This window comes from Actinia tenebrosa, unplaced genomic scaffold (genome assembly GCF_029948245.1).
Source record: "Actinia tenebrosa isolate PJP-AT-01 unplaced genomic scaffold, QUT_ActTen_1.0 PGA_scaffold16__25_contigs__length_10494907, whole genome shotgun sequence".
Classification (NCBI taxonomy): Eukaryota; Metazoa; Cnidaria; class Anthozoa; order Actiniaria; family Actiniidae; genus Actinia; species Actinia tenebrosa.
The window spans coordinates 6,930,066-6,958,019 of NW_028292576.1; the positions used below are offsets into that span (position 1 = coordinate 6,930,066).

At 36.8% G+C, this 27,954-nt stretch overlaps 1 protein-coding gene across 3 annotated transcripts in view; it reads left to right on the forward strand.

Moving 5' to 3' along the window:
- LOC116292462 (short transient receptor potential channel 2-like) overlaps positions 1–18,558 on the forward strand; it is a 35,432-nt gene extending 16,874 nt beyond the window's left edge. Inside the window, exons 7-13 of one of the 3 annotated variants that reach the window (XM_089031457.1) lie at positions 5,240–5,419; positions 12,179–12,223; positions 12,894–12,966; positions 13,275–13,546; positions 13,622–13,763; positions 14,307–14,518; positions 15,784–18,558. In XM_089031457.1, coding sequence (XP_088887583.1) covers positions 5,240–5,419; positions 12,179–12,223; positions 12,894–12,966; positions 13,275–13,546; positions 13,622–13,763; positions 14,307–14,518; positions 15,784–15,930 — 1,071 coding nt within the window. In that variant the 3' untranslated portion in view covers positions 15,931–18,558. Of the gene's footprint in view, positions 1–5,239; positions 5,420–7,856; positions 9,063–12,178; positions 12,224–12,893; positions 12,967–13,274; positions 13,547–13,621; positions 13,764–14,214; positions 14,519–15,783 lie in introns of those variants that run through there. The other 2 variants (XM_089031459.1, XM_089031458.1) reach the window with 2 other exon arrangements.
- The last annotated feature ends 9,396 nt before the right edge of the window (positions 18,559–27,954 follow it).

Here is a 27,954-nt window from a genome sequence, read left to right on the forward strand (position 1 = left end):
TAATAGTATACGATTGTTTGCTAAACAACACACACCTGAATTCTTGGAGAACACTTCTTAATCCATCTTTGAATACATGAAAGTTTTTTTAATTGTCTTTGGTCTATAACTTGCCCTAAAGCGATTTTTTCTGTGCATCTGAGAGTCGCCTTAGCTAGTAGTTTTGCTTCAAATTCCTTTGTCTTTCACGCTCATTTTCTCTTTGTTCATCCGTGAAGTTTTGCCTCAAATTCCTTTGTCTTTCACGTTCATTTTCTCTTTGTTCATCCGTCAAGTTTTGCCTAATATTCCTTTTTCTTTCACGATCATGTTCTCCTTGTTCACAATCGAAGTCCCGCCTGGATTTGCGTTTTCTCTCTCTCTCTGCTTGCCGCTTTTCTTTGGTGAGATTTCTTCGTCTTTGCCTTTCTTTTTCACGCCTCCAGAGTTTTTCCTCTTCCGAAAAAACTCTTTTACTTCTGTCCTTTCTTTTGGCTTCATTCTCCTCTGAGCTTTCTTTCGACATATCGATTTCGGAAAGGGGTTCCATCGTAAATAAAGTAAATATATATATAAATATAAACTTGAATAAAAAATTGTGTTGTTATCTTTCGGTATTTCTATACGTAATAACAGGTGTAAAAACGTTTTTTACAAAAGTTTAATAGCCGGATTTACCTTTATGTGTACCCGGATGTTGCAACGCGTCGACATTCCCGCCAAAAAAAAAGGTAATCTAACCAGCCAATCGGGATTCTTGTGTACACGGACGGACGTACGGACGGAAGTAACGTCAGCCAAGCCATGAAAAATCAACTCGATGGTTTACCATTTTTTCTTAAGTATGGTGCTCCGCTCGCGCTGGCTGAGCGGGAGCTCCGCTATAAACGACCTTCCAGAATCGAAGCTGTCTCGAATATGGTATAATCGCTGCTTTATATGCTGATGACACTAAGTTATACAAGAACATTACATCTGTTGAGGACTCTAAAAAACTTCAACAAACCCTATCCAACTTGGCAATCTGGAGCCGCGATAACAATATCAGGTTCAACGCTACCAAGTGCAAGGTGTTGTCAATAGTCCCCTTCACAGTTCCCTGCGCCATCTTGATAGGTAACCGTGCCTTTGCATCGAAGCGAGACGAACGGTGAGATTGTAATGATAGAGACATGTGAATAATTGTCCAAGGTGTTAAAAATGGTCTCTATCATTGCAAGCTCACCGTTCGTCTCGCTTTGATGCAAAGGCACGGTTACCTTTCAAGATGGCGCAGGGAACTGTGAAGGGGACTATTACACGCAAGAAAAATCCAGTCAATTATATTATCATCTCAACTCATCCAAGCCCCTCCGTGTCAAAGAAGAAAAATACCTTGGCATTATTGTCAAAGATAATCTTTCTTGGGACTCACATATTCACTTCATCATCGCCAAAGCCAACAAGATGTTAGGATTGCTAAAGAGAGCATGTCAAAGTTCGCAGAACCCTATATTTGTCCTTGGTAAAGTCCAAAGTTTCCTACGCTACAGTGGTTTGGTCGCCACGCCAGGTCATCTCCCCTCTATTTGTTTACATGTAACGTACCACAAAATCATGCAATATAAACAAAATTATCAAGTAACTAAGTGCTACAAAATATCAATGTTCCTTTAACTAATGTTCACATTTCAATGTTCCAGTTCCTGTGCTAGTTAGTCTCTATTGGTATCTTTGTGGGGGTTTGACTATTCTGCCACTGCGAGTGGTTGGAAAGTTTTCTAGAATATTTGAGTTTTTACTTGCACTCAGAGTTCCTTGGTCACTTGGTGCATGAACACTATCCCCGGGCAAATGATTGGGAACACTTTCATGTTCTTTAGGTTCTTCCCGTGTCTGTTGCCTTTCGTCCGGTAAGCTTGCAAGATGTCTTCTGTTTCTTCTTACTTGATCAGAACTTTGACAAGTCGCACATCATGCTCTTGTTGGGTACTACCATATACTAGAGTGTCATCAATCATGTTGACTGTCCCTTCTGCGTCGGAAAGAAATGAAGACATCCTCATTTGGAAATGCTCTGGGGCAATGGTATCTGGTGAAACCCACTATTTGCATCAAGTTTGCTGAAAACTTTGGCTCCTCCAAGCTGGGCCAGGGTTTCCTCCACAGATGGTAATATGTGTCGTTCACGTTTGACTGAGTCGTTTGAACGGGTCAAATCTACACAGATTCTAGCTTGCTCGTTCCTTTGGGGACGACTACAATGGGTGCACACCATTTTGTAGGACTTTCAACTTTAGAAATCACTCCAAGAGACTGTAATCTCTCAAGTTCCTTTTTCACCTTTGGTAGCAATGGCAAAGCTATTCTTCTAGCTGTATGAACAGCATAGGGCACTGCTCCGTCTTTCAGTTCGATGTGATACTCTGTATCCAACTTGCCAAGACCACTGAACAACTTGGGAAATTTCTTAACAACCTCTTCTTTTCTGTCCACTGTATCGACGAATGAAATTAAGCTTAACGATTCAATAACCGGCCTTCCCAGTAATGGACGTTTGAGATCACGGACAATGTAGATTTTCTGAATTGTGGACTTATCCTTGTGGGTAATCAGTGCTTCAAACATACCGCACACATTCAATTTCTGCTGACCAGGACCAGAAAGTCTTGCATTTGTCTTTTCCGATTTGCAGGCAGTTTTCTTGAAAACATGTTCTGGTACAACAGTGACATCTGCACCAGTATCTATTTTACAGTTGATTGAAACTCCCTGTAGCTTAATATCTACGTTCAAAGGGCAGTCTTCACTACTCAGCTCATCAATGTGTGCGAATCCTTGGAAGAAGTCCTGTTCCTCAGTCACCTCTCCTACTGTCTTGCAAACAGACTTTCTTTTTACATTTATGACAGGCTACATCCTTCGCTGGACACTGTTGACGAGGATGAGAAGGAGTTTTACCACATCTACTGCATTTTGACTCGGCTGGCTTCATTACTTTCTTTGTCTTTGCATACTTTTTCATTTTCTTGAAATTTTTCCTCTGGTTGACTTCAACATTCTGCTTCTCTCCTCCTGGCTTACTTATCTGCTGAGTTGCATTTCCTCTGATGACATTCTGTTGTTTCTTTACGGCTTCGTTCAACCTTGCCTGATCTGCAGCTTTCTCTAAGGTTAACTCTGCATTCAATTGTAGTTTTTCAGACAATTTGGCACGGATTAATTCTTCAGTAAGGGTACCATAGGAGCAATGTTGAGCCAAACTATGGAGGTCAGTGACGAATGAGTCGACGTTTTCATTGAACTCTCGGCTCTCTGAGGATAGGATTTAGTTTTTTTTTATGAAATGGTTTTTAAATTTTGGAACAACTGTCTTGTATACCTTCGCTTGATCTTCAGTTAAAGAGAAGGTGCTGAAAATATCATCTGCTCTCTCACCTAAGAAATAGATGAGCGCGTTGATCTAACTTGGACCATCCTTCTTGTCCAGTCCCGATGCGACTCGAAATCTGTCGAATCTTTTAAGCCACTTTGGCCAAAAATTTGGCTTTCCAAAGTCAAATTTTTCCGGTGGGGTAATTTGCCAACTTGTCATCGTTAAATCCCACTTGTACTGACACCATGTAGTGTTTTCCTAGACACCATGTAGTGTTTACACTAGGACGCCATATTTGATTCGGAAGCATGCTTTATTCCTGGAAGCGAGGCTACCACAGGAATCCCATTACATCACAGCGCGCTGAAGGCTAAAATCGAACGCGTCGAAAGGCGGGCAACTAGATGGATTCTGAAGACAAGATTAGGTGACACCACCTATAAAGAACGCCTGCAAGCTCTCTGTTTCCCTTGTGCTACGACAGGGAAGTCAAGGACTTAATATTCTTCTATAAAGCTCTTTATGGACATATTGACTTTAACATTTAGTGACCATGTCGTCTTTAGTAAGCCTAGTGGTATACGTAACTGTCTTAATCCTAGATTGATGCTCAAGGTTCCTTTCTGTAACTCTAATACTTTTCAGTCCTCATATTTTAATCGCATCGTTAAACTTTGGAATTCCATTTATAAATCTGGTATAACTACTTTCAACAACCATATTTCAGTACTTTACTCTTCTTTACTTGATTCTGTTTTTGATATTGACAGGTCTCGTACCTAATCTGCTTTTCGAGAATGTCCCTGTCATAGAGGTTAACCTCATAAAGTCCACTAGTTTTATCTTAATGAACTTATTTTTCCATTCTTATTTTTTTAATTTTTACGTAAAATGTTATATTTTTTGCATGTATTTTTACGTTTAATTATTTCAACATTTCATGGAGTGGACACTTCCCATGTGTCTCGTGTCCCGTTTGTGACTTTCCTTTCTGGGTAACTATTAGTTTTTTTCTACTCAACACGGACACTGGTGAAAAACGCACTGCGCACGCTCGGAGATGGCGTAGCGTAACTAAGGGCAACTTATATTTTTGATGCCGGTGTTTTGATTGTTTTACAAAATCGCAAAACTTAAGAAAAATACTGAAAACTTAAGGTTGTCCTTTTCGCAATAGCAAGATAATTTCGATTGTGATACACTAATGATTTATACAAAAAAAAAACCTTTGTTTATACAAAGCAAAAATAATCTTTGAAAATACCGTCACTCGCGGCCCGACGTCGACATCCAGCATGGCTAATTTTCAGATAATCACATGGTCGGATTCTATGTAAAGAAATCCAAATATATCTGTAAATTTCCAAAACGAATTTAAAAATAGCCCTGTCGGTTAAAATAAAACCTACCTTTAGATGTGATCAATTGTCAATGTCCGCCATTTAGTTTTTTCTCCCAACGCATGCGCAGTGCGTTTTTCACCAGTGTATTCAACACGTAATATTAGTTTTCCAATAAAGCTGTTAAAAAAATGACGAGTCCTTGGAAAAGAATCATTTTCGTTACGGATATGAAATATAACGGGGTTTAAATTAACAAATAGACATCATTTTTTTATGTGTCTGTCCTCTTATTGACGATAAATTGCGTCATCACATTGTCAAAGTAGTGTGGGTTCACTAGGCGTAGCCGACACATTAAAACTTCTCATTTTTAGCGATCAAAACAACCAACGGAAAGAGCGCGCGCTCGTTGACGTCAGCTTTAGCTGTCTGTCCTCTTATTGATGATAAAAAATAACCAATCAGCGCGCAAGAAATTTGTAAGTTATTGTAAAAAAATATCGTTGTTTAGTAACTACTAAATAGCCATGTGTAACCCTCTCTTTATAATTTTCTTTTACAGCGCAATGCTTTTGACGAATGGTCTTACAAAAAAGCAGCAACAATACTCACCTATTACAACTATCATCCTGTACCTGTTCCATTAAACATCATCTCTCTTACTTTTCTCCTGATGCGGTATTTATATAAGAAGATTCGTTGCAGAAGCTCCACCGTCAATATTGTCGAAGACCCTGAAAAGGTAGCGTTTCTTATGAATAACATGCATCATTATGGGTCGTTGCAAGTAGTATATGCCGCGCAAAACGGGCCGCGTTTTGGATGGGCAAATGATGGGCAAGATGGGCCAGTGATGGGCACCTTAAGGTGGCTAAAATCAGTAACGGAAAGTTCCGACCAGTAGCATTCAAAGCGCGCTAAAACAGACTTCCTGTCTTTGTAGCCATTGAATTTTTGAATATAAATTGGTCAATTGATTGAAGTTTAAAATATTGGGTGTGGCATGTCGATCGTCCTTATTATGCAAAAGTTATGTGGAATTCCCGAAAAACAGTTTTTCGGGTCGGTCTCAAAAAATCCCACATGGATTTTGTCCAAACTTAAGGATATTGTATTTTGAGTCATGTCCTTGCTGATGAGTAAGTTTCAAGGAATTATATCTTGCCGTTTTAGAATTATGAAGCCCCAAAGTTGGTTGTTGATTTTTCAAATTCAATTCCATATCACTCACAGAGAGAGATCTAAAACAAGATCTGTTCAATATTTCGCCCTGGAATTTCGCGTGAGAAATTTTGAATATGTTCTTTTTTATGGTGTTGAGTTTCGAGGCATTTGCTTATATCTATTTGAAACTGCAGTTCGGCAAATGTAGAGCATTTTCATGACAACATTCTCTGCACCTATAAGATTTTAGTTAATTCATATTCCTCGGGAACGCCTTCTTAGATTTTTGTAAGAATTACAGCACATGAGACACAATATATATACAACAAAATGCATTCGTTTTGTTTCGGATACTGAATTTTGAAGTGGCGAAAAAATAACGTCAAACACTACCCATATATCTCACCATTATCCATCTGTTGAGCTCAATGTATTCAAGTCTTTGCCTTTTCCTTTTGTGTCATTAACAATGCCCGTCGAAGCTATTTGAATAAACTTTACAAGTCATTGTTACTTTTGGTCACGCGAGCAGTGACTGTCCAAATGGGCATTTCCGTTGACTCCAATTATAAAAACCCTTTCGTCTTATTTTCAAACTGCACGTCTGAATTTTTCAAATATGAAACTTGTAATATAACATTTTTATGTGTTGGTTCTTTCTTTGTTGTCCTTTCTTACTAATCACACTACATGGTAGGGCTCATATTATTTGAAAATGTCAAAAATTACCAAAAATTATTTAAGTTCACGGCTAAAAAATCTGTCTAAAAAGAAAGACGTCGTCAACATCTCAGAAAAAGCAAGAGTTACATTAAAGACTAGTCCGAATTGAGTTCGTAATTACTTTGAATGGAAGGCTTTTGGAGCCACCAGAAATGCGCATTTGGACAATTCCTTGAAACTCACTCATCAGCAAGGGCATGACTCAAAATACAACATCCTTAAGTTTGGACAAAATCCATGTGGGATTTTTTGAGACCGACCCGAAAAACTGTTTTTCGGGAATTCCACATAACTTTTGCATAAGGAAGATCGACATGCCACACCCAATATTATAAACTTCAATCAATTGACCAATTTATATTTAAAAATCCAATGGCTACAAAGAGAGGAAGTCTGTTTTAGCGCGCTTTGAATGCTACTGGTCGGATCTTTCCGTTACTGATTATAGCCACCTTAATTATTCATCAAGCATAAAATAACGAGTAGGCATTGTTTGAGGCTTCCATGACGACCGAATGACGTCATGAGTTTATCGTTAGGCAAGCGTTTTGGGTGGGCTAGTGGTGGGCTAGTAGTGGGCAGGACGAGTCACATTCTACCAAATCACGGTGACGTCACTTCCGGTTAACATGAGATGCACACGTGCTGCCGTGGATGCTCAGAATTAGAATGGTGGGTCAGTTCCCTCCCTGCTGCAAGGAGAAACATTGTGCATGGTATCCCAACCATGATTCTTACGTCTGACGCATCTTCTGTGGGCTGGGGTGCTTGGACTTCCCAAAGTCAAACCCAAGGTCTATGGTCCCAAGTGGAGAGGAAATATCATATCAATGTCCTGGAGATGCTCGCAGTTAAACTGAATCAGTATCCAACCAACACATTAGGATCTTATCTGACAATACTACCACAGTGTCCTATATTAATGCTATGGGAGGTTGTAAGAGTAAGGAATGCACTCAGATTGCTAAGGACATTTGGTTATGGGCCATCAGTCGGCACCTCTGGCTCTCAGCGGCTTATCAGCCGGGGCAGCTGAATGCTATTGCAGACTCACTGTCGCGCCATTTTGAGGATGGGATAGAATGGCAGCTGAATCCTATTCTATTTGACAGAATCTGTGGGTTGTATGGGGTCCCTGAGATTGATCTGTTTGCCAGTCGAATCAACCATCAAACGAATACCTATGTTTCTTGGAAACAAGATCCCTGTGCAACCTATGTAGATGCTTTCACTGTGAATTGGTCCCAGTTCACTACCAGTTATATGTTTCCACCATTCTGTTTAATCAGTAGATGTCTCCAAAAAATATTTTTGGAAAAAGCAACAGTGACCATCATAGTACCTCTGTGGACCACACAAGCTTGGTTTACAAGGCTTCTAAGTCTCCTGATCCATCAGCCCAGAATGTTCCTTGTCACCAGGAAAGTGCTTTGCCATCCAGTTCATGGAGATGTTCATCCGCTGAGCCGCAAACTGCAACTCATGGCATGCAAGGTATCAGGCAACAGTTCATTGAATGCAGCATTTCTGAGGACATTACCAATGTCCTCATGTCCTCATGGAGACCAAGTACACAGAAGCAATATGATGTTCACATCAGGAGGTGGGGTGAATTTTGTCTACAGAGGAAAGTTGATTCATTGCGCCCAAATATCAATGACGTGTTAGAGTTTCTGCACAGTTTACACATCAAAGAGCTATCCTATTCCACAATTAATACAGCACGTTCGGCTTTGTCGAACTATTTAATGGGTTTTGAATTTCCTGGTACTCACTACACAATTACTGATCACCCCTTTGTTGTACGCTATTTGAAGGGAGTGTTTAATTTTGTCAAACCTACTCCTCGTTATCAGGAGACTTGGGATGTCAACCCAGTACTGAAATACATAGAGCTATTGTCGCCGTTGGAGAAACTTTCATTAAAGGAACTCACATTCAAACTAGTTATTTTGCTAGCACTCACATCTGGACAAAGATGTCAGACATTATCATTTCTCGATATTGATGATATGAAAGAGAATGCAGATTATTATTAGTTCTACATACGGGATCATGTCAAGCAAGACAGACCGGGAAAGATTTTTGCATCGTTTATTGTTAAGAAGTACATTAAACAGGAACTCTGTGTTTATTCCACTCTTCGACACTATCTTGAAGTGACAAAGAGTGTACGTAATGAAGGCAATTCACGACTGCTCATATCCTACGTGAAGCCTTATCGACCAGTTAGTACTAGTACTATAGGTCGATGGATTAAAACTGTCCTCCAAGCAAGTGGTGTTGATACAACAAAGTTCAAGGCTCACAGCACCAGAGCAGCTGCTACATCCAAAGCAAGCCAGATGATTCCGACTGATGAAATATTGAAGCACATAGGATGGTCTCAAGTTTCAACTTTCCAGACATTCTATAATAAACCTGTGCTTACTGATTTTGCTGCAGCGGTATTAAGATAAATTGTTATTGTCATAATAAAGTTTTGTTTTGTTTGTCAATAGTGGTTGTGTCCACAATAATTGCTTTAAAGTCTCATGTTAACCGGAAGTGACGTCACCGTGATTTGGTAGAATTGAAAAATTAAACGAGCCTTACCTGTAAGGTGAAGTTTGATTGTGATTCTACCAAATCCAAGGTGACGCGCTGAGGGTTAACATGCCCTCCCTTAGAGTTATTCTGTTTTCCCACCCGTGCTTTTTACCCGTTTTTTCTCTATATCGTGTCCACAACATTTAAAAATCTGAGCATCCACGGCAGCACGTGTGCATCTCATGTTAACCCTCAGCGCGTCACCTTGGATTTGGTAGAATCACAATCAAACTTCACCTTACAGGTAAGGCTCGTTTAATTTTTCAATTAGATATTCATCAAACCATTAACATAAAATGACGAGCAGCTATTGTTTGAGGTTACCATCGAGACCAATTGACGTCATAGGACTATTGTTAGACCGATATCAACAAGCCTTTTGTTTGGGGATTCGATTTATAGAGCGCGGGGATTAGCGAATTTTTAACTCCAAAGTGGATGGCGCCTTTTTCTGTGATATGAACATGCGCAGCAGTTATGCGGATTATATCCTAGCTGTAGATTCTTGGACAAATCCCACACGGAGAAGGGGATACTAACAGACCGCATTAGGGAAAGGTTTTGTATCGTCCGTCATCTTAGCTCAGTAGCGGATAGAGTGATGTCAATCCAACTGATTGGTTGATCAAATTCTTGATAATATCCTTCCGTAATTCTATTAAGAACAAACACCAAATTTGAGGAATCATCCAAACGTACATATCATTTTATGAATTATAATTTAGTGACTATTGTATCCAACACAATACAATTAATGACCCATAAACCACAAGCAATAAGACTTACGAAGTTCTACCTAATTATTCAAATACGAAGGAGAACGTTGGTGTAAAATCTTTATTTATCATTTACTACAATAATTCTTGGTTTGTAATATCAATTCCAAGAGAGCACAATAACAAAAGGGATGTCCACCATGTTGGAAGATATAACAAAAGAATTCATTGAAAAATCTTTTGTCAAATTCTTCCAACATGGCGGCTATGACGTCTATTGCAAACGAAGAATAACAATATTTTAAATATTATCAACCATTTTTATTAGTCGAAGGTTATGAACTAGTGGTCATACTAGTACTTATAAGGGGAACGGTTCATCTTTACTCGTATTGATCGAAGCACACTTTTTCCAGGCTTTTTGTCGGGATCACCTTCTAGATAGTTTTTTGGTTCAAGACGCGGACGTTTACGACGTTTGGGAAGTGAATCAGGTGGAGTCAATAGCGAAGAAGGTGGTTGTAACAAAGGAGAAGGTGCCATGAGAGATGATGTAGGAGTCTCTGGCATTTGTGGTTCAGTGGAGAGTAACACAGGAGAGGCAGTGATAGGTGATAATGCGGGTGGAGGAAGAAAGTTAGAAGGTTCAGCAGGTAGCGGTGAACTCCTTGCAGACTCGATAGATAATTGGTCTAATGGTGACTGAATTTCCGCAGCGAATCTACTAAGGGGTGTTGATTCATTTTTTCCTTGTAGCGCAGATAATTGTTCAGGAGTTGAACGTATTGCCTTGCTTTTTGACTTTTGTCCATATTAGGATCCCTTAGGAGGGTATTCATTTGATCTTTCAAGTTTTGCATTCTCGAAATCTCCTGGGGGTAGTACAAAATTTTGCCTACCAAGGTAATGAAGGAATTCCTCAGGTACATTTTTCTCTTGCTCTTTCTTCTCTCCAGGGAAGATATGAGTTCTCAACCCACAGTCGTCTGGGGTGGTTGTCTTCAAGTCAATAAAGAGATATCCATAAGGTCTACTCACGGCTTGTTCATATTTTTGCAGAAAATATTCAGTTTTTCCTGGATACATTTGCTTGGCTAGATTGAGAATTTGAAGTTTGCAAATTGTCTCTTGGATTCTTGAATATAACCAAATAATGACAATTCAAACTAATGCCTCGATTAACTTTTCCTTGATGAAAGATATTCTCAGTGTACCATCCTTTAGTGAACAAGTTGAAAACTTGCTTATCATTCCCAGTTTCGGTCATCTGTCCATCGATCACTATAAGATTTCGTTCATATACATCATACAATACAATACAATATATTTTATTTACATTCTTTTTTACATTTTTAAAATAAGCTTATAATTACAAATTAATCGGTTAATCATATCCTTTTTCTAATAACTACCAAGTCCTGCAATCTGATTGGTTCAAAGGAGTGCGATTAATTCCCAAATCGCATCCTTTTGAGCTCTTAATCGCATCTTTTTAAAAGAACCAATCACAATCTCATATTCTGCCAATCAGAGAAGAGAATGATTAGCATTATTTATGAATATTTAATGATTTGCTGATAAATCGTTTATCTCATACCAGGAAAAATCTGATTGATTTAGTTCTTCTTCTATATTAAATTGATTTTTCTGCACTCCACTCAGTTCAATTACCATCATTAATTACATTTTTCTTTCCTCATATTTTTGTTATTAGTTACTTTTTTTAGAATGTCAGTGTCTAATTTAACACTTAGTTTTCGAGTTAGACACTGTCATTTGTAATTGTTTTTTATCAAAAGCAATACACAAAATATGTTAATTACGATACTAAATAATATGAAACAAATAAATAAATAAACAAATCTAGCCATATAGAAGAGGTTTTATGTAAAGCAACTAATCTAGAGTATATATTTATAATTGTACTTACAATATTTATATCATATATAATTGTTTTGGGAGGTTGCTTAAGCACTCAAAAAAGCTAGAGTTGCACTCCGCTTCGCGTCGTGCAACTCTTACGCTTTTCTTCGTACTTAGCAACCTCCCGCGTGCATCCATAACTCGATGGATGCACGCTACTTATGATCCATTCCTTAAATATTTGATGAACAATTAATGTGCCCATCACTGGCCCACTTTGCCCATCATTTGACCATCCAAAGCGCGGCCCGTACTGCGCGACCTATACTGTTGCAAAATCCTGGTTTTAAATTAGTTCCTGTTCTGTATTTAAATGCACTAAGAATCTTCTCTTTCTCCTCCTTCTCCTCCTCCACTTGATATTCCACGGATTCACAACGAAATAGGGGGGAGTGCAACATAGAAGAAGTGCACAGGAAAATGACGAAAAGGTAAATGCTGTTCCTTTACCTTATGCTGGGGTCTAACTCGAAATAGACCATTTTCGAGTTCCAAATTACCGTGGCTGTGTTCCTTGATTATAGACTCATTTACTCATGGTTAGCCTCGTATCAGTGTCTAAATATTTACAAATACCAACGGTAAAGTAAAGAATGCACAACTTCAACAATACAAACACTTTAAAATTCCACCACTTTCACTGTAGCACATGAGTTTTCTGCACAAACTCGAGGCTAACCCTGAGCAACAGAGTATTAACCTAACGGTTCATTTAGACTCCAAGATCTAGCTAGAAATTCACATACTTCAATTTAATTATTTTATCTCAAACGACTTGTATTTTTTCTTGCTTTTTCATATAATGATAATAATAATAATAATGATAATAATTGAATAATATTATTATTATAATAATATTTCTATATAATAGAGTTCACGCACTAAATCCGTGAACATTAATTAGTACTAATTAGTACTATTTCATACAGAATCCTTTGTTTTCTATTGTTTAATTATCACTATTTAGTGCTAAAAATTAGTATTTGTTTCACGGATTTAGTGTGAGCACTCTAATATATATGCATGGAAATTAAAATGATCATTTCATTATTTAATTATTTATTTCAATCAAAACCATCTCCTTTTCATATTTTTCTGCAGTTTAAGAAAATGATCATTGAACTAGAGTCTATACACTACACCGTCCATGGCGACGACTTCCCCATTAAAACTGGTTCGTGAAACTGTTCCTTATTTTGTGCTTCTTCCTTAACGTTATCATTTTTATTTGGGTTTTGAATTAGAGAATCTAAACATATAGGCTCAGATTTCCAGCCGTCGGGGTTTCCGTTATAATATACCAAGTTTTTTTTGAAAACCAAGCCTTTTTGAAAACATGGCATTTTGTAAGATGAAATAAAGCAATATATTGAACTATCATTGTTTCGAGTCTTTTCCCTTGTCCTCAGGAGGCTTAAGTTAACAGTACTCCCCTGTAACAATGCACACAATATCCCTTTCTGAAAATCAAAATTTATTTAGGGGACCGACTGGACCATGTTGTAAAGCAGACGGATGGAAACAGTCATCTCATTGGACACATCGCAGAACGGTTATTCACTCATGGTCCCAACAGGAAAGAAGGCGCTGGATCAGATAGTAGGCAGAAATGGGATGTCAAAGGAATTCATATTCTGGGCAACCGCTTGTCATACGACTCGCGTGACCGTCATCGATGTACTATTGGTGATTATGAAGAATATCACGGGGCGAGGTATCTTGCACCTTTATCTCCAGAAATGCCTGGCTTTGAGGTAGGACCTCACCCCCCTCCCCACTCCTAAAAAATGAATTTAAACTAAGGCTCCCTATATCATTTATCTGTACAGATACTAATTGAAGAGGACAGCAGCATCAATCATCGTTTAATACTGGGAGTTGTAGACGAGGTCTTTGACCTTAATAAAATACCTGAAATGGAGGGAAACACTGTGGTGTACTATACACAAAAGGAACAAAGCTTCTGGCCAAGTGAGTATAGACAACTGGGGCAATCTTTACGCGCAACAACTGACAATTATAAACTAACTGTTATAAATATCGCATTCCGATTGATTGGGAGAGCATGCTTTATGAAAGCACACAGCACACGAGTGCACTTTCTATTGCGCGATTCCTGTCCAAAACAAGACGCTCCTGGAACGTGCACTGGTTTGACCACTGTGCTGGTATGCTAGAGTTTATTTAACATCTTATCTTTGTTATGTAACGCTATTTGGGAGGAGGGGGTACTTTGGAACATTTTAGGTGCATTTTTGTTTCAGACCTTGCGAACACTTATTTTTCTCACATCAAATTCATTCCGGGTTCATTCGAGTTACGCAGGCTAGAAAATGTGCTACAAGTCGGCGCTAGCTTGCAACATATTTCCATGATTTGGAGCGCACACGAATTGTGTTCTTGACTACGAAAAAACATTTAGCCATAGGGAAGAATTTCAACAACAACAACAACAACAACAACAACAACAACAACAAAGTATCAAGTACCTGATTCGAAGTCCATCTTTTCTAGACATCGATCACCTCCCAGAAATGGCTGACAGAGGAGATCTTCTTGGCTGTGAAATACTCTACGGAAGAGAAAGCAACGGCAATCTTCCCGTCCTGTTCACACTGAATGGAAGAGTGATTTGGGAAGGGACCATAGAAAACGGCAATCCAAGTACAGGAAGGTTTTACGCATTCGTTGGCATTGGATCAAAGGAACTTAGCGTAAGGTTCAAGGTATGTGACGTCAAAGCAGAGGGGGGAGGGGGAGGGGGGGAGGGGGGAGGGGACGGTAATAAACTTGCCTCTCACATCTGGGGTCTCCATCGTCTCGATTCCTGGACTCGGCAATTACGTGAGTTAGGTTTCTCCCTTGGAGGGGTTTTCCGAGTTCTCCGGTTTTCCTCCCTCCTCCAAAGTCAAGCTAAGATGAATTCCAATTCGATCCGTGAGTAAGCTGTGCCTTGATTAAAATTCATCTAAGAGGTTGTTTCAGGTTATCTATAAAATTGGAAAGTTACTTGGCTCCAAAAACGTCCAGTAGACTAATATGAAGTAATCAACTTTAATGAACAAAAAATACAGTAAATGCTGTGTTAATAATGTACACAAGCATTCGAAAAATAGCAAAATATTACAAATGCCAGTTATGCGATGGTTTTGTGTGACACACCATGGAATATCCCACGAGTCCTTTGTATTTTCTATATTGTGTACACACGAGCCTTCAGACCAGTGATTATTGAAGAAAATACGTGTAAGTAACTGGTGAGTTATCCTGTGGTTTGTCACCAGAAACAATCTAGCCATTTCATCCCACATTATTGAAAATACACCTGGCCTGCCAGTACCTGATGGGAAGGAATTACCCCATGTAAGGGAATCCGAACTTATGGTGGATTCCGGATTCCGAGACTCTGGATTACGGATTCCAAGGGTCTGGATTACGGATTCCAAAACTTTTGTATTGCGGATTCCGGATTTCATATCGTTAATTTTCAGATACTTTCTTTGAAAATTATATTTGATATACTTGCCGGTATAAGTAGAATCGTCTATCAATTAAATCAGCATCTGATGACAGATATTCTTGGTGGAGATATTACACAGTGGGGGAGGGGCTACATCTGTTCAGTCTTGGTCGAGGCGATAGCACTTGAATGTATACTTTGAATTTCAAAGTAGCGGATTCCGGATTCCAAAAGGGAGGATTCCGGATTCCATTATAAACTGGATTCCGGATTCCAAGGCCTGGATTCCGGATTCCAGAGTGCTGGATTCCGGATTCCAAAGCCTAAAATTTTGTGGATTCAGGATTCCGGATTCCCTTACATGGGGCGAAAGGAACGGAGGAACATCTCCGATCCAATATACAACGGCTTTCCTGCATTCGTATTACCTGTATTTTTAATGATGTGGGATAATAATTGAAATAGATCTAAATAACTAATTAACTAATGTCTTTTTGTGTGTGTGTGTGTGTGTGTGCGTGTGCTCAATAGCTACTCTACTTGCAACAAGAGTCTCATGGAGTGGACCAATCGTCAATATCGCTAAAACAAGTTCTGGACCAACTTAGGGAACTCGTAAAGCAAGAAGTACAAGGCTATCGTTCAGAAATGCAAAACAATGCAGAAAAAAACGTTTGAAAAACACTGCGATTGATGATTTGTTTTGTGTTAAAAGCCGATCGCGAGGGTTTTTTCTTTATCTAGCTTCTGACGTATTGATTTTTGCGTGTTTTAATCGCTAGTTTTTCATTTGGACATCACAGGCATCCCAGCCATTTTTTAGACAAATTTGATAGGAAATATAGGCTGTGCAAGTTCTAAATATAGGAAAATATAGAATTTTTTCCCAAAAATATATGCACTTTATAGGAGCTAAAATAGCTTTTCAGTGGCGTAACTGGCAATGATTTGCAGAACCAAAATGCCATTAAAAAAAAAAAAAAAAAAAGAACCAAAAAGAGGGAGCACCATTTTATTACCTTCACCAAATATGCTAAACAGTGTAAAATGTAAATATATCACTCAGCACTCGTCCTATTTATAGGAAATATAGGAGGATTTCTTTAAATATAGGCTCTTTATTAGCCTCCTTCGCAGCCGTTCAGAGTCGTCACGCAACGTTTCCCTAAGAACGGCTGCGAAGGAGGCTAGCTCTTTATAGGATCCTATACAAATTATAGGAAATATAGGATACATTGGAGGCCTGGGATGCCTGACATCAGGATATCATTGGTTGTTAGTGTGCATGCTAAACGATTAATAATGGTATTAGGACTGAGTGGAATCCAATTCGGTCTGTAATCATACGGGGAATATATAAACAACATTGGACGACCGCGTAGATAAATTAGTTATGATTATTGTCACGCAAACACGCATGATCGACACGAGTGAAAAACGTCTGCGCATGCTTTAAGTCTGTACACAAACTAGAGTCGACAACGTCTTCATGAGTGATGGGTTGCAAGCATTCCCAAGAGAGTCGAAAGACAAAAACATGGCGGCCATTTTGGAGCCGTAAACAATGGATGCTAATGAGAAATCTTTTGTCAAATGGCACCAACATGGCCGCGATGACGTAACGTGCAATTGAATAATTAAAAAGATATGCAAATTTGACTTACAACTGGAATAGATTTCATATAAAATACTAAAACTTAAAGTCGGTCAGTTCGTGAAACTTAAGGCTAATTCTTTCATGTTGTGTTTGTTAATACAGTATCTTGGCGTCACAAAACTATACTCAAAAACATTTTATTTATTAGGTGGAAACGAAAATTTTGTTTCCTTGGTAAAATGCTCTTTAACCCTATGAAAACGTGCTGAAATTTACGCATGCGTAAACGCTTTTCATTCGTGTCGATAGATCTAAAGAGTTTGTGCTTCCGAAGCTCCAAGGGTAAATTGTTTCATTCATTTAGAGAATGATAAAAAATCGTTGTTTAACTCAATTTCAATTAGCCTTGACTAAATTAACATTATCTTTCTGTCTATCGTTATAGCGATGAATCTTTATTTAGAGCAGTTTTCGTATGACTGTGAAAAACTCACGGCACAAACACGGTAGTGACACGGCAAGGCATTCTCCAGACCATCCAATCAAATACCTGGAACACGGCATAAACACGGCGCGGACAAGGTCACGACCAAGGTCAGACCAATCACATTGCGCGAGAGAAAAAATCAGCCAATTGAATTCTAGAAAACATCACGGTCACTGCACGGGACGCTTACTGCACTGAGCTTTTAACAGTCATGCGAAAACTACTCTAATTGTAATTCTAAATGCACTACGCATGCTCAAACTGTTGTTTGCACGCTCTTTTTGACCTGAGTCAGCACTCAAATTTGACATATGCATGTTTGAGTCAAATGATTAATACCATGTAGTGTAATCTTTGAATGTTCAGTAGAAATAATGAAAATAAACAATATTATGCACTAGACTGAGCTATTCTAGAGAGATGTTCATGATATGAAATATAGATGTTAGTGTATTAGAGGTATAGACCTTTTATCTGATAAGGTTACGTTTTCTCTGGTGTTTTGCATATTGTTTCAACTATCAACAAATTCATTATTGCTTTTTATGGTCCTTTTCATTGAAAAGCGTTAAAGTTATATAAAAGGACACCCTGACAGCTGTCTAGTCTGGGGGGGACTCTCTTGAAAAGTGGGTAAGGGGGCTCAACGGACGGTTTTGAAAATAACCCTAAAAGGTATGCATAAATTAACTGAGATGCTGATTTCAGACCCCAAAGGTACGATATATTTTTAAATGACAACGTTTCCAACCATTATATTCTTGTATGGCGTTTGATATTTTTCAAAACGAACAAATCTGACCCTAAAAGGTAAGGAGTCAGCCGGGAGTCAGCCGGGAGTCAGCCGGAATCCCTAAAAGGTATGCGAGGTCTCATTTTCGACACTAAAAGGTCCGTCGAACCCACCTACCCACTTTGCAAGAGAGCCCCCCCCCCCAGGGAATTAGCCTGTGAAACAAAGTTTTATAATTAGTTAGTAATAGTCAAAGTAAAACAAAAGAAAACAATTGAATATATTAGTGTCTACTACTAGTATTATGCGTACAATCTCGAGCCTAAGGCGAGAGTATGTCCATACTACACGCCAGGAATGTTATACTGTGTAAACGGCTCGCCAAATCAATAATTCACGACACTCAAGGGATTATCTGGGGCAATAACTGCATGCACTCTTTGTTTTAGATGGCGTTGATGGAATAATAAAATTTTCTAAATTCTGTGATATCTTTTTTTTCTTTTTGGCCATTGTTCCTATGCAAATGCAGTTGGCTTTGATTTTCATCTCAGTCTGGTTTGAGCTTCAAGATGGAAGCCGATGGAAGGAGTTACAAAACAATTTTGAGTATAGGAACAGAAACTTATAAAAAGTACGTACCGTTCCTAAAACACTCAACCCATTCGCGAGTGCTGATCTCAGGTTAGTAATCATCTTGAAGTTGATTGAACTTCTTCGATAAAAAATTGTTTGTAAGCTACTGCATCAATCTTAAAACCAAGGGAGAAGATAGGGAGCTGTGAAACTACTGCTGTTAGAAAAGAAAGAACGTTAGTACCGTGTCTTTTGAATACTCTATTTTATTGCGGAAAGTCGTTTTGTATTTTTGGCGAAAGTATTTACAATACTTACTATGGCGGTATTTCTGATTTGAAGCACAGATTCGATTAGCATATGTGTGTCATGAATTAGGAGAGACCCCGCCATTCTCTCTGTTTATGCAAAATTCATTTTGCCTGTAGGTACAATGAAAGATTGTGCCCAGAGTGTCTTGAAGCATTTTATTTTAGACCTGCTCGTGATAAGGTCTTTTAGTCATGAAAAAAGTCCAGTCTGGAAAATACATCAAATATATCACGGTAGTTGTATCTTACTCAAATAAATGCATACTTTATTATTTCATCCCTTTTGCAGGACTTTTCAGAAGCAGTTACAAACTGAGTTTAAACCTAAGAAAAATTATACAAATATATAAAACTAAACTGATAAAATATAACAATGATAACTCGATATACAAATACATTATAGGTAAAAGCCTAAACTTATAAATCACTAAAGTTCTGATTAATATCTATCTAATTATTAAGAAATTCATTCAAAAGATTTTTTCGCATTGCATACTTGAAAATCTGCACATCTTTACAAAGCTTAAGCTGGCTGGACCTCCTCACGCTTGACCGCTACCTTCCACGTTTGGAACGCTGGTGCATAAATGTGTTTTATCTGATTGCAAATCTTTTTTGCACGTAAGTCACATAAAGATTGAATTAATGTTTGATGCAGTTTTTAGTGAGATCGGACGTCATAACACGTGATTATGATGAAATATTTGTTTTCGTTTAGAAAACAATTTTAGCCTTTCAGAGCGTTCAACACTAAAATGCTTCGTACCACATAATTATATACTAGATGCCTCCATGTTATACCCGGTATCTAGTCTTAAAAGGAACATTTTGAAGGTAATAGACTTATGCGATTTTGTGAAAACGTATAATGCATAAGACGGGGTAAACATTTGATGCGCACTTTTCATCGCAGTGTTCTAGTCAATCTTACTTGTTTGCTAATGATCTAAACATCAAATTCTTTCGCGCCCTGCACGGTCTCATCTCGCTTGGCTGCTTTCCGACTTACTTCCGAAGTATGATAATAAACAGTTTATTATCATTATTGTTATTATTCAAACGTGGGACGTTTGTCCTGCTGTACTTTGTCAGTGTGAGTGAATAGAATCGGCGAACATGCCTCAAATAAAAATTGTGTGACTTATCTCGAAGATAATTTTATCTCCTTTAATGTTTATTACTATACTTCGTGAGTAAATCGGAAAGAAGTCAAGCGAGATGAGATTGTGCATGGTGCGAAAGAATTTGATGTTATGATCATTAGCAAACAATGGAATTCCCAGAGCATCAAATCGATGAGAAATGATCAATGTTTTCTGTATTTCTCGTTCGCTTTAGATCGCTTTAAATGAGTTCAATAGTCTTGCAATTTTGTGTAATATTAGTTTAAGTTCTAATTTGTATCCTGACGTAGTTTTGAGAGAAATGATCAACGAATTTTAGAATGATGGAAGATCTTGTTAGATTGACTAGAAAACTGCGATGAAAAATGCGCATAAAATGTTTACTCCGTCTTATGCATTAATAATGCATAATGCACCCGATATATTGACATATTGATATTCATTTTATTTACAGAATTTTTGCAAAGCGCTATATATATATTTATATATATAAGAAATCTGTGAATCAATTTTCCGTAAAACAGTGCTCAATACATCGATAGAAGTAGAGCAGAATATTTGTTTGAGAAGAAAAAGTCAAGACAACATTTTTCCCGACAAGCCTGTTTCGTGAATTGCTTCACTCTTCAGGGGATTTAATGATAAGAATATTCGTTACTATCATTTATATAGAAAAAGTGTACATAATAACAAGCGCATTTTACATCCACCGAGAGACGACAACGACACCGCAAACAACACAAAGGACAAGAAAACATGCAACTGCCGAAAAAAGAACAATTGCCCGCTTAATGGCAACTGCCTCCAATCATCAGTTGTATACCAAGCCACCGTCACAAGAAAGGACAACAACACTACCGCAACATACATAGGACTCACAGAAAACGACTTCAAAACACGATACAGAAACCACACCGCCTCATTCCGCCACGAACAACATAAAAACTCGACTGAACTCAGCAAATACATCTGGACTCTCAAGAACGGTAATATCAGCTACTCCATTTCATGGCGCGTCCTATCTTCAAGCTCCGCCTACAACAGCTCCAGCAAAAGATGTAACCTTTGTCTTAAAGAAAAGTTTCTAATAATTTATCGACCGGAACTCTCATCATTAAATAAGCGCAACGAACTTGTATCTTCATGCCGCCACAGAAACAAAGCATTATTACGCAACAGCTAAACTACATCCACTAATTAATTATGTACACTTTTTCTATATAAATGATAGTAACGAATATTCTTATCATTAAATCCCCTGAAGAGTGAAGCAATTCACGAAACAGGCTTGTCGGGCGGAAAAATGTTGTCTTGACTTTTTCTTCTCAAACAAATATATATATATATATATATATATATATATATATATATATATATACACTCGATTGCAGAAACGTTGTAGTATACATTTATACATATATCTAATTTATTCAGTATATTTAATGATATGCAAAAGAGAAAAATTGCTTTATTTATTGTCTGTTTCATTCAATGACTGACAATATTTTTTCTTGTCTATTAGATCGTACAGATCATAAATCAGTTGGTTTTAAGCGTTGGAAATGGTTATTTTGTATTATGCATCTCATTAGATATACTGAATAAATTAGATATTTGTATAAATGTATACTACAACGTTTCTGCAATCGAGTGTATATATATATATATATATATATATATATGTAAAATACTTTGACGTTCATTGAATGAAACAAATAATAAATAAAGAGAGTTTTCTGTTTTGCATATCGTTAAATATACTGAATAAATTAGATATATCTATAAATGTATACTACAACGTTTCTGCAATCGAGTGTATATATATATATAATATATATATAACCTATATACCTATATACCTATATACCTATATACCTATATACCTATATACCTATATACCTATATACCTATATACCTATATACCTATATACCTATATACCTATATACCTATATACCTATATACCTATATACCTATATATATATATAATATATGTATGTATATATATATATATATATATATATATATACTCGCTTTCAGAAACGTTGTAGTATACATTTATACATTTATACAAATATCTAATGAGATGCATAATGCAAAATAACCATTTTCAACGCTTAAAACCAACTGATTTATAATCTGTACGATCTAATAGAGAAGAAAAAAAATATTTTGACAGTCATTGAATGAAACAAACAATAAATAAAGCGATTTTTCTGTTTTGCATATCATTAAATATACTGAATAAATTAGATATATCTATAAATGTATACTACAACGTTTCTGCAATCGAGTGTATATATATATATATATAATATATATATATATAATATATATATATATATATATATATATATATATATATCCGTCCATAGATAAAAATTCTTTATTAGACGTTTCGACCCTTCGGTCTTCTTCAGTAAAAAATATTTCAATTTAAATACAAAGATAAAGATATCGATTTGCAAAAGTTCTGCAAAACTCATATATCAATATATACATATATGTATTATTTCCGAATTCTTTAAATACGACGATTTTCAACCTAAGGTACACCAAATATAAGATATTATTTTTCACACTGTACACTATGATTATATTTTACCCCAAAAAGTTGAATTAAACATTTACTAAATCAATTTTTTAGATGAAAATTAACCAGAATGCACCCGATATAATAATAATTTTTATTTGCAGAATTTTTGCAAACCGCTGTACATATAAAGTTTTTTCTTTTCCTCATCTTTTGTTATTGCGAATCTTTTTCATTCCTGCTACCGGAATTCGTTTTTCCTTACCCCACCCTCCTTAGGGACATGCAACGTTTCGGCCTATGAATTTGAACCGTCACATCTGCTCTTCAAAACGTAATGCACGGAAACCTTTTCAGAAGGGCACTAGAGAAAACGTTTGCGCATGCGTGCCTTTCGGTACGTTTTCTAAGAATTTGCAAGAATAGGGAGAAAATAAATGTTCGTTTTTCGTTTTCTCCTATCATACAAAAACATTTCGCGAGTATACTTTGTGAGACCAAGATGCTATATCTATCAAAAACAATATGAAAGATTAGCTATAAGTTCCAAGCACTGACTTTAAGTTTTGCCATTTTGTGAAGTCCACTGATTCGTCTGGCTATTTGAAAGTCAAATTAACATGTTTTTTACAATAGTATGAAGATGTTTTGACTAGTTTGCATACGGACTGCACTTTGTTATATATTTGTATACATCAGTCTTATTCTGTTGACCTGAATATGTTGTCAGTGCAGGACGGATTTAAATCACAGCCTCGGCTAATGCGTAGTTCCAAAACTTAACCGCGCTTAAGAGGACCATTTGGGACAAAGAAAAATAAAGTATGTATGTTTGTAAAACTTTCTCGAACGAGGATCCATTTTATGATTTTCACCACTGGATTTTTGGACTTTAGTCTTATTCGATCGTAGTAAAGAAAAAAAGCTTATATTTTATTTATCAGACGAGGATTTTCCAAGAAATCTGTCTTACTCAAGGAAAAGCTAGAACCATCACCTGCTATATGCAGATTTATAAAAACACTGGACGCTAAAGCAACAATAGCAACAATGATTGTCGCAAGACCAAAGAAATGCGGGTTATTCACCTATTGTTGGGCACTCTTAGTCCAAACGGGATTAATGAACGCTTTGCTTTCAACTAACCCTTTCTTTTGTCTTTTGATTGTTTGTTTTTGTTTCCTTGCCTACCTTGTTCTATTGGTTTCTTTTGTCTTATAATTTCATATAAACACTCCTTTCTACCACCTCTTTTACTCCGACGAAGAACTAGCGTCCGAAACGTCAGTAAGTTGTTTCATCTTTTCACGGTGTATAATTTACCTTTTTATCATTACTGTTTCATTAGAAACACCGACTACGCAGCTCACACTAGTTTCTAGCTAGTTATCTCTTCTGAGAAAATTAATGTTTGTTTTCTCCGAGTATGCGAAAATATGTATGTTGTAAAACCTTCAACGAGGATTCATTATATTATTTTTGCAAATGAATTTTTGGACTTTAGTCTTATTCGATCGCAGTAAAGTTAAAAAAAAGTTCATTTCATACGCGGATTTTCCACAAAAGCTACCTAATTTAATGAAAAAATAATTTAGCTCGGCGAGTCTAACCTCAAACTTCCGGCAGGAAAGCAGTGCGCAATGAAAAATCATGGATAATGAGTCGGTTTTAATAAGATTTCATTAGGTTCGGCTTAGTCGTGTGAAGTTAACTAGGCAGAAAAGCTGCAAAAGTAAAGGCAGAAAAACTGCAAAAATAAATAATTACAAACGAGTGTGAAAAAACCGATCAATGTGATTGGTGGATATTGAAAAATCTGGAAAGAGACCTTAAACGATCGTATTCTAAAGTAAAGGGGACTCTGCCAGCTGGGTATATTTTGACCTGTTATCGTATTGAATCGTGAAAGGGAATTATTATCAAGTATTTGTTTTGATCGCTGCTATAGTAACGGAGAAATGGCTGAAATGCCGTCTAAGTTTTATGACTAGTGCGTCAATTTAACTGAATTTTTCATATAATGCACTTGGATTATCTTAGATTCTAACAGTGTATTTTATTTTAAGATTTAACATATATATTTAGGCACTGCCTAAAAGCGGAGCTCCCGATACGGAAGTCACAGGGAGAACAATTTGAATGAAACTAAAAGGTAAAAATAAGATCGGGGAAAAAACGTTCAATTATTTTTTATTCGAGATGAAGATAATTTCTCCCATTATAAAAATCATGCAGTCGAATCGAAATGCACTACATTGTTGTTGTTGTTGTTGTTGTCTTCGTTGTGGTTGTTGTTGTTGTTTTGTTTTGTTTTGTTTTTTGTTGTTGTTCTTTTTTTTTGCGCGAGTATACTCTCCCACTTAGGAATTTTGTACACAACTCACCAGCACCCCCAGGGGCTAGTTTTGTTCTTGGAAGATTCTTCGATAAAGTTTTCCAAGGCCGACAGTTTTAGGCTTTGAATCTCTTTTACTTAAAAAAAAACGAAAGATAACTACAGATAATCCAATACAATATCAGGTTTAATGAAATTTACCTCGGATGTCTTTCATTGAAATCGAAAATCTGCAGATTTAGGACAAATCAAGACTAAAAAACAGACTTGGAAACTGGAAGGTGAGTAGAAAATAAGCTTACTATAATAATTACGTCTTTTACAGAACGAGACGAAGTTTACATTCAGTTAAACTTGACAAAATAGAAAAGAATACAAAAGGCAATGCAAAATACAAAATGACGAATTTCTTTGTCAGTAAAAAGGCGTTTGTAAATGTTTTTGAATATTTTTTAGCTTTTTACGGTGTAGAGTGAAAGTCTAGGTCTTTATACAATAACATCTCTCAACAACACAAATTCAAGATCATTTTTATAATCATACTTGCTCGAACAGCTTAATAAACAGTTGAATATTTGGTGTAAATTTATATTTCATTCAATAATTTAAAAACATTTTCTGTAGAAAGATATAAAATTATTGAATGAAAGTCTTCTTTGTTTTGCCGAAGGGTTCCCGCGACAGGAGGCGAACAAAGCTGCATTTTTCTTGAACGAAAAACATATTGAATAAAAACAACCGAATTGTTAAAGATATGCAAACTTAAATAAAGGACGAATATTTGTTGGCGTAATATGCTCTCCGTGTTATATTCCCTCCAGCATTAAAATAAATTAAGCTTTTTTTAACACATATCAAAAGTTTTGAGAGAAAGTCTTTGATTTTGTCGATTCATCGAGAAAAATGCTCGTCAAAAAAATAATAATATACGCTGTTTGCTAAAAAACACACACCTGAATTCTTGAAGAACAATTCTTGATCCATCTTTGTATACATTGAAGTTTTTTTTAAATTGTTTTTGGTCTATAACTTGTCCTAAGGCGGTTTTTTCTGTGCATTTGAGAGTCGCATTTGTGAGTAGTTTTGCTTTGACATCAAGCGGGATTCCTGTGTTGTGTACACGGACGGACGGACGTACGGACGGAAGTGACTTCAGCCAAGCCATGAAAAATCAACTCGATGGTTTACCATTTTTTCTTAAGGTGGCTGCCTACTTTTGAACGTTCGAATTGAACCCACGATGAGCGCGCGCTCAAAAACCGCTGAAAAATCTACAAGATTTTATTGAAGAACCATACGCGTTTTGAGCTTCAACAGGGCAAAACCCTCAAATTTTGCACGGGACTCTATATTTTTTGATAGCTCATTCGAAAAAACTCCTAAAAATCTAGGTTATATCAACATTTTAGGAAAAGTTTAAATCAGGAACACGTGAAAAAATAGATTTTTGTAGGGATTTTTGTTCGACTTTATGAGATTTTTTAAGAGTACCGAAACTACAAAATATGACAAATCAATGTATCTCTTTGTATTTTTGTCGAAAATATCCATGTATTATCGTAGAAGGATTGACTAGCCTTCGTTCGTGCAATCATATAGTCTGCAAATAACTATTATCTTATTGATCTTAATTTTTTTCTAATCATTTCCGGTGGCGCAATTTTTACTCCAAAAGCTCGTGCGTAGGCTTCCATTAAATGCTGATTATCTCGAAAACGAGCTCGGGACACCCTTTTTTTCTTTCCAGATTTGGAATCAGCATTAAATTTCAATTCGGAAAATCAAAGTTTTAAAAAAAGCTTAAGGTGGCTCGACCCCCTCACGCTTGACCGCTACCTTCCACTTTTGGAACGCTAGTGCATAAACGTCTTTTATCCTATTGCAAATATTTTTTTGCACATAAGTCACATAAAGATTGAATTAATGTTTGATGCAGTTTTTTATGAGATCGGACGTCATAACACGTGATTATGATGAAATATTTGTTTTCGTTTAGAAAATAAATTTAGCCTTGCAGAGCGTTCAACACTAAAATGCTTCGTACCACATAATTATATACTGGATGCCTCCATTTGTGGGGATTTTTGAAAAAATCTATCTAGCTAATAATGAGATATTTGAGATTATTTAAATATAGTGCATAATCTAATTCAAAACTAAACAATGGATTTCATACGGCCGAAATTAATATTTCAGAGCTATATATTCACAAAAGTCATTGCTCATTTAGTCTTACTCTGTATCTAGTTTTAAAAGGAACATTTTGAAGGTAATCGACTTATGCGATTTTGTGAAAACGTATAGTGCAGAAGACGGGGTAAACATTTGATGCGCACTTTTCATCGTAGTTTTCTAGTCAATCTTACTAGATCTTCCATTATTCTAAAATTCGCTGATCATTTCTCTCAAAATTACGTCAGGATACAAATTTGAACTTAAACTAATATTACACAAAATTGCAAGACTATTGAACTCATTTAAAGCAATCTAAAGCGAACGAGAAATACAGACAACATTGATCGTTTCCCAACGATTTGATGCTCTGGGAATTCTATTGTTTGCTAATGATCATAACACCAAATTCTTTCGCACCATGCACGGTCTCATCTCGCTTGGCTGCTTTCCGATTTACTCCCGAAGTATGGTTCTTTATCTAAACTCAAAAGTCTTGCTCGCTTCTTTCTTGAAGTTTTAATTTGAGGCATGTTCGCCGATTCTATTCACTCACACTGACAAAGTACATCATGACAAACGTCCTACGTTTGAATAAAAAAAAACAACTGTTTGTTACCAAGCGAGATGAGACCGTGCATGGCGCGAAAGAATTTGATGTTTAGATCATTAGCAAACAAGTAAGATTGACTAGAACACTGCGATGAAAAGTGCGCATCAAATGTTTACCCCGTCTTATGCATTATACGTTTTCACAAAATCGCATAAGTCTATTACCTTCAAAATGTTCCTTTTAAGACTAGATACCGGGTATAACTGGAGGCATCTAGCATATA